General features: G+C 46.9%; 3 protein-coding genes and 1 non-coding gene across 2 annotated transcripts, besides 6 other annotated features.

Annotated features, from left to right (window-relative positions):
- Positions 1-1,832: 1,832 nt before the first annotated feature.
- trnfM lies at positions 1,833-1,906 on the forward strand. Its single transcript has one exon. It is a non-coding gene; the product is annotated as a tRNA-Met (tRNA).
- Positions 1,907-2,471: 565 nt separating this feature from the next.
- On the forward strand, positions 2,472-2,822 carry rps13 (ribosomal protein S13). Its single transcript is given in 1 exon segment — positions 2,472-2,822. A coding segment is annotated over 1 exon segment (351 nt).
- Position 2,476, forward strand, in rps13: a sequence feature (S->L (UCA->UUA); C to U RNA editing).
- Position 2,497, forward strand, in rps13: a sequence feature (S->L (UCA->UUA); C to U RNA editing).
- Position 2,527, forward strand, in rps13: a sequence feature (S->L (UCA->UUA); C to U RNA editing).
- Position 2,571, forward strand, in rps13: a sequence feature (R->C (CGU->UGU); C to U RNA editing).
- Position 2,727, forward strand, in rps13: a sequence feature (R->C (CGU->UGU); C to U RNA editing).
- Position 2,758, forward strand, in rps13: a sequence feature (S->L (UCG->UUG); C to U RNA editing).
- Positions 2,823-3,786: 964 nt separating the features above from the next.
- On the forward strand, positions 3,787-3,869 carry nad1 (one part of a trans-spliced gene, as the record gives it).
- nad1 (NADH dehydrogenase subunit 1) lies at positions 3,787-5,454 on the forward strand (one part of a trans-spliced gene, as the record gives it).
- On the forward strand, positions 5,263-5,454 carry nad1 (one part of a trans-spliced gene, as the record gives it).
- Positions 5,455-7,859: the final 2,405 nt, after the last annotated feature.

Below are 7,859 nucleotides of genomic sequence, written 5' to 3' on the forward strand. Positions count from 1 at the left end.
CGTGGAGATTGATAAATAAAAAGGACACACAGTACCAGACCAAGTAACAAGATCAGCCTTACCAAAACTGGATTTTCCAAAGAAAGAGGGTGATGAGTGGGTGATTCAATGTAACCATTACTTTTCTCTCTGCCCAGTTCCTGATACAAACAAGACCCATATGGTAGTGTTGCACTTTAGTGGGAAAGCCAGTTCATGGTATAGAGGCTAGAATCTGACCCATGATCACCCCTGATCTAATTGAACTGGTTCAGAGGGTATTCCCAGATGCTAGCAGCCTCACCTCACTGCTGCTGAGGAATGGAAGAGATTGTACCAAGTCCATAATGGTCAAGATTCCACACAGAAGGGTCAGGTCAAATCAAGGGCCTTAGCTTGGGATCTCCTGACTTACCTGAGCACTATTTTATCACTGCCTGCTTGAGTTGAGGGAAGACATCAAAGACCTTGTCATGGCAATGAAGGCAGTAAGCTTGATGCATTTTATCCAAAGACATGGAGGTGGCAATTTCTTATCAAAAGAAAAGAAAGAAAAGCAGTTTCAAGCCTAACAACCTTCTTACATACCCTAGCCAGAATAAGGGAATTATGGTCAAGGGAAAAATGAAAGAGCATAAGCCAGAAAATGGAAACTCTCAGAATAGGAATGAAGTATGGGAAGAAATAAGAGCCTTAGGCCTGTGCTTGACATGTGTTGAGCTACCCTGGTCATCAGTGCAAGGTGAAGATGAACATAGTAATAGGTGACAGTGAAGAGAAGGAAGATGAGAGATACGTTCCTTAGAATTAGAAGTCGTCTTCAACTTTCTTCCAGGAAAGCCTTTCACCGAGCGAGCAGCTAAGCCTATGCCCTCAGACATTGATTGCTATACAGAATTTAGCATAAAGTACTTGAATATTGATTATTATTCTGAGGCTGAGAGAGCAAGTAACTTAATGAAGCAAGACTTCGAAGAAAAGGAGAGAATAAGTGTTGTGTTTCAAGTAGTAGTTGATAAAGTATCAAGTAGAGAAGTTCTTCCTAGCTTCTTTTCCAGCAAGAAAACGTATTGTTCATACGAAAAGCAAAGTACTTTCTCCAATCCAACAGAAGAGGAATTCAGCAATCAAGTCTACTAATACAAGTCTGTAGTTTGAGTAGTTGTTTTTTCAGCCGATTCTCCGAAATTGAAGACAATTATCCTCACTCAAACTTCAAAAAGTCCTTTTTTCTTTTTCTGATGTAAATTCTGTCTGTCTCCTTTGTCCTTCCTAACGCTAGTCTAGTCTCCTTCGTTCCACTCGTCCTTGCTTTTTTTTTTCTTCTTCCTATCGTCAAAGAAATAGGTTCAGTGGTTCGACCTCCCAAAGGTTAAAGAAAGACATCGATATTAACCCTCCGGATGATGATATGCCCCAACCATCTATACCCCATGGTTCGTTACTCGGGAATTCGGAGAGGTCAGATGAGATAGATGGGTGTGTTCAAAATGGAATGATCCCCTTTCTCATGTTTTCATTTATGTTGTCCACAAACGAATAAAGAGTCCGAAAAGACGTACGCATAACAGACTCGGTACCTAGGTCAATGGGTTCAGTGGAGAATTGCGTATAGAAAGGAGCAAGAAAACGTATGCGCTTTAGCAACAAAGCGCTCATCCCTTGTTCTTTCGCTTGGAAGCTCAATCCCCTCGCTTCTTCTTTCGCTTCTACGCTCGTGCTTTCAGCAAGTTCGTACCAGTCGTCAGTCAAGGAGGGAGCTCCAACCTCCGCGCCTAGCCACAACCTAAACGCTGGTTCTATCCCGGCAAGGGGAACCCGGTGGGAAGAGGGAAAGAAAGATCAGGGGAAGAAGCGGGGTAGAGGAATTGGTCGACTCATCAGGCTCATGACCTGAAGACTGCAGGTTCGAATCCTGTCCCCGCCTAATCACGTCAGATACTTGTACGAGTCCTGATCACCTGGGTAAAAGAATCTATGTTCAAGTCGCCTGCCTAACAAATAGACGACTGCGTACTGTAGTTAGTCTGTTCCGTTGGTCCGATCCGAAAGTGTTGCTGTGTAAAATAGAGATTGTGTGGGTGTTCAGTCTCACAATCTCCTCCTTTTTTGTTCTGGCTGGTTAGAGCAGAGGACTTAAAATCCTCTTTTGCTTAGGACTCAAAATCCTAACAGAGTGGTTCGAATCCACCTCAGAACGAGAGCGAGCCTGAACGAAACCTAACGCTGCGCTTGACTGGGAAGACTGCTGCGCTCCCTGCGGGTAATAGCAAGAGAGTGAAGAACGAACGATCCTAAAAAAAGTAAGCAGTGAATGAGTCCGACTCGAGTTCGTGGGTCAAAGGCGAAAGGCAGATTCGGAAAGGATAGGATCCTCCTATCATGATGATTAAGGGAAGAGTGAATTGAAAGAGATAGAGATGGTTCTTTTGTTCGGGAGACAACCATTGTAGATTCCAGCCGAGAAGACCAGGAAAAGAGAAGGATAAAGAATGTCATATATCTCAGGAGCTAGATCACTTCCCGATGAACAAGTAAGAATTGCCTCAACAAAAATGGATGGAATTGGACCGAAAAAAGCCATTCAGCTTCGTTATCGATTAGGTATCAGTGGGAACATCAAGATTCATGAGTTAACTAAGTATCAGATCGACCAAATTGAACAAATGATAGCTCAAGATCATGTTGTTCATTGGGAATTGAAGAGGGGAGAACGAGCAGACATCGAACGATTAATTTCTATTTCTCGTTATCGTGGAATTCGTCATCAAGATGGATCGCCATTACGCGGTCAACGAACTCATACTAATGCAAGGACTGCTCGCAAGCAAATTCGGAAATGAAAGAAGGCTACCGAAAGAACAAGCAACGGATTGAGCGCTCATCCCTTGCGCCTGCGCATACGTTTTCTTGCTCCTTGCAAGTCAAGTAGAGTAGTACTTGTCTGATCAATCACACTGTTCAATTCAATAGTTCTTTTTTTATTTTTCGTTCGATGTCTTGAACCGCTTACTAATCACGTATACGTATAGTAGGCCCCCTTCGCCACTCCACGTCTGGCCCGTCTTGGTCTCGCTCACTTCGCCCGCCTATCGTATCGGTTCGGCTTCGTCCGTCAAGCGACAGCTTCACTATCGCTCATGACTGGTAGTTGTCTCTATCTCTATGTATATGTAGTAGTCGTAGTCGGCCTTTGTTAAGCTTCGCCAGAAGCGACTAGTCGCTTCCCGAATGCCTCTTTCTTGTACTAATTAATGTGTATGGTCTAGTCTTTCCAATGCCTCTTTCCTTGCCGCCAACGCACGCTAGATGGAGAGTAAGCAAGCTACCTTGCTTGCATTCGTTAAACGGTAGCTTCCGCGCCCTTCCTGCCTGCAGAAATTTATGTGAATGATCGTGTCTTCGACATCAATTTCAGTCTGATTAGATATGTCATTGAAACAAATCTGTTTTGTCTTTGTTTTATTTTCGGATGATAAGGATGAGCCAGCCGATCCTAACATAATTTTGGAGGAGCCGGACGACGAAGCCTCCAAATCTGATAAGGATGTCTCCGACGCGACCGGACTGCAACTATATATGGGGTCCGGAGGGAAAAAAAAGATATGCTGTTTCCTATCAGTCCCAAGCGGATACCCCCCAGCTTCCACGGTCCGCTTACCGAGGAAGAGATGCGGGAGGACCCAGGGCCAGAGCAAGTTGGGTTGGGGTATAGAGCCGTAAGCGCGGTGGGGGTGACAGAGGATGTGCTCGTACGGTTCATAGTTGGGTATGATATTCTCGTGGATTGTTGGGAACGTCCTCTATATTCGAAATATGCCTTTCTAGGAGCATTACGATCTGCAGCTCAAATGGTCTCTTATGAAGTCTCTATTGGTCTTATTCTTATTGTGCGCCTTGTGAGCACGTTTGGATCCGCGAAGGCAATCGCTCGGATCTTCCCCTAACCCAACCCGGGAACGGACCGGAGGGAACCGCAGCATGAGGAATGTCCGCGTCTCGTCGCAAGGCTCGTTTTGAGTTTTGGGTCATAGGGCGGGCAGTCCGGGGCACAAGGGTCCTGGTACTACCCAGGTGCGAAGAACCCCGGAGGTGACTGCAATGAGAAAAAATGTCACTCACCGGCCTAAACGACGAGCAAACACTCGAACGTGAGAGCAAGGGATCACCCAACGAATGGACGAGCTCCAAGGAGGGAGGCAAGAACCATGCTTTCAGAGAAGTGGCGGTCCGAATCCACTCTGACAAAAGAAAATAACTGACTAAGCCGTAAGGGGGGCTCCACACGGGACGGGGCCAAGGCCTTCATGTATGGGTGACAGATCGGCCATAGGAGTACTCCGGGATATACACCAGGGCAACTAATGTCGAGCATACGATGATGCCGCCCGTTTTCATTTCGTGAAAGTCCCCGGCAGAGGAAAGGGCTGTAGGTGATGGCGCGTTCTGCTTCTTAGGGCTAGGGCGATGAAATCGTTCCTATGGGATCGTGCGTGGCAGCTGGTATAGATGATGATGAAAGGCGGGCCGCTTGAACCGGGACCTATTCTCATAATAGGCAGCAAGCAAAGCTAAATAGGAAAGGGGGCGACGCTGCCTTTTTCGTCAAAATAAAAAAGGGTGGAATGTGGAGCTAATATGGCTGGCTACAAGTATAGCCAAAGAAAGATGAGACGAGACGGACTGTCAGAGGACGCAGCGGGACTACCAGGGGAAAGCCCGCCCCCGCTAGCTAACATAGATATCTATTCTCGGTGCGCATATTCGAGATTTAGAATCTCTTTCCGACCAGGCCAGGCCGAATCGGGCCACCACTTGGGATGGGAATGGCTCAGCCCACATGCATCATTTGATGAAAGCACTCCAGTCCAGTCGCCTCCGATCAGTGGCTTGTCAACCACCGGACCGTAGCTCCTCACCGAATGCCCCTGCGTTGGGGCAACACAGCACATGACTAGTTCGCTCAAGGACCACACCCTCTCGAGAGCAGGATGCCGGCCGAGATGGAGCACCAACCTAGACTTTCCTTGGGCTTGCCCCAATACAATAAAGGGCGGGCGCCGAAAAGGAAGCAGTGACGCCTTTTCGACGAAAGCTTCGCTTGCTTGGTAGGCGCTGCTTACTCACCCTACTCCCTTAGACAATGCAATGCTCTGAACACGAAAGTTTGCAGTTCAGCCCTCTTCTCCCATGCAGAGTCGCAGGCAGCGCCTCGGATAAAAGCACGGACGAGCCACATGCAGGGAAACTTGCACGTGTGGTTCTGGCCGGGGACCCCGGTATACTGTACTAATATGTGTAGGTCCCTGTAATTCGAGTGAGATTGTCATGGCGCAAAAGCAGATATGGTCCGGTATTCCCTTGTTCCCCGTATTGGTTATGTTCCTTATTCCTCGTCTAGCAGAAACTAATAGAGCTCCGTCTGATCTCCCAGAAGCGGAAGCTGAATCAGTTGCAGGCTATAATGTAGAATATGCGCGGGATGCGATCCTTAATAGTTCACTGTTGGCGGAAGCCAATGTCTCGGGACTCATTCTGACTTAAACAAGGGGTGGGTCTTTACCAAACCAACTTCCAAATCCAAGATTTAGGGAAAAAAAGAGGGGCACTCTTCATTCGAAACTCATGAAGAGGTTTTTGCCTTTTTATCAAAAAGGGGAGTTGGGTAAAGCAAACTCCCTCCTTGGACGAGCACGGGGCTTAGTCAAGTAGAACCGGGTTGCGCTGCTTGATGCTCCGATCGAAAACAAATCAGTGGGGCCATGCCGGTACGACGGAATATGCGTTAGAAAGGTCAATCCCTCCCCCCCTTTCTTTTTTTTTAATGAAAAACCGGGCCGAACTTATATTATAAAAAGCAGCCCACCCGCTTCCATAGAACAATATCGCGGCAACGTAGACCTAAGTGGATTTATTGGATCCTGGGGAACCATCACAAGTACGGCCGGCCGGCCTATAGAACGAGAATGCCGTGTCGTCCAGCGGAGCTTAGAAGAAGGTGACTCGGAGCCTAAGGAAGGTGACTCGCGCAGACAGCTGACTCCTTTTCAATAGAAAGGAATAGCCAAACCTACCCAGCTGGCTGGTCAATCTCAGTGATCTTATCGGCCGGCAAAGCGGAGACGGACGACCACGGTCCCGACCTTACCAGCACCGTAGGTTTACTAATCAATGAAGCCCCTCAACCTACTATCTTTTCTTACAAACTCAACCAAGCCTAACCAAACCCCATGCTAACGACATGTTCTTGATATTGATTGAGTTGGAGGGAGTCAGAGACTACCACGGAATCCTTCCATAGTCACCCCGGTGACCTTCGTCACCAAAGCGTCACGACAGTTTCAAAGACCCCTCATCTCCAGTGGGGATCAGTCGGAGCACGTAGGAATGCCGACCACTACATAAGCCACGTCTGGCTGAGGCGAGCAGCAAGCGGGGGGGAGTCTTTTGAAGTACAAGAACGTTGGGGTGGGACGCTAGTACTTAAACTAGGGTTGCTTCTTAGCGCTAATCTTGCGTTTTCAGCAGTTAGTTGTAGCGCGCCTTCCCTCCTTCTCTCATTTCGGAAAGATTTGGCAGTATTTTCTTATGATGACCTGGTCGAGAGAGTACGAAACATCGGTGTAAAAGATTGAGTGGGATGGTTATGGTTATAGTAAGGGGCGAACCAAGTGCTTGCGCGAAGAAGCGAATCAATCAGAATGGAGACAAGGAGAGGCGAAACTCAACTAAAATGGAAAAGGGAACTCGACTATCATGAGCGAAGTGAGGGAATTCCTTCTGATTGGGTCCCTTAGGGGAGAGACAGAAGGTATTATTAAATAGAATCAGATCTTTGACGATCCAGTATTAGCTAGTAAGTGTATGGACTCAGACTTTGATGACTCCCTAGTGGCCAGGGAAGCGTTAGCTTCACCCTTTGAACGTCTCATTTACTCTCTCTAGCTCTCGACTTTACGTATAGGAATTTAAGGTACATTGGTCGATGAAAGTGAACATCTATCTTATCTTACGCCACTTACTCTAGCTTTACTTTGTGGAAGACGTCCGATTGAATGATCTCCAGTGGGTTCTATTACCATGTGTACCCAGCCTGCTTCCTTCTTTTTTACCAGCCTCTCTGCTTCTGTCAGTATAGAGGAAAGTCTTCAATCCAAATAAAAAAAGGAAAAAAAAAGATACCTAGCATGACACATCAGCTACGCCATCAGAGCCTGTCCACTTGCTAGTCAGGAAAAAGAACCGCTCCGTTCCGTGGGCTTCTTTCGCAGCTCTCTTCACGCTCGCTTTACGAGTGCAACCAAGTTCAATAAACTGTGAATGCTAATTTAATTCATAGACTATGCTGGTTTCTATCTAAGAGTCCTGTGAGACGCTTTCCTTCTCATACACATCTGAAGGAACGTTTGATCATCAGCATTAGAGAGTTTTGCAGGTCCTTGAGAGAACGTTATCCAGCCACCATACCATGGTCTGAGGTGAAAGAAATTGGTCCTGGTCCATAAAACGAAAGGTGCTGGGCAAGCGCAGAGAAGTCGTCTGAAGGGGAGTTCCATAGGAATGTTCAACTTCGATCAACCTTGGTCCCATGCCTAAAAAAGAAAGAAGGTAAAAAATAGGGGTGATATAATCCACTGCTCGCCTAAGAATGTACTGACGTAATCCCTACTATGGCTTCCCGAAGGATCCAGCAGCTAAGAGGGTCCGAGCCATAACGGATTGATGTGACCGTAGCGGCGACTGGAATCGATCTGAATGAGGCAGTTATGGGACTTATCTTATCTAACATAAAATATATATATTATATATGGAGGAAGGATTCAAAAAAGGTGGGGGTCAAGGTGTATAATACGAGCTCCACTTTCAGGCAATGAGCTAGC

Source organism: Zea mays, mitochondrion, assembly GCF_902167145.1.
Source record: "Zea mays subsp. mays mitochondrion, complete genome".
Taxonomy (NCBI): domain Eukaryota; kingdom Viridiplantae; phylum Streptophyta; class Magnoliopsida; order Poales; family Poaceae; genus Zea; species Zea mays.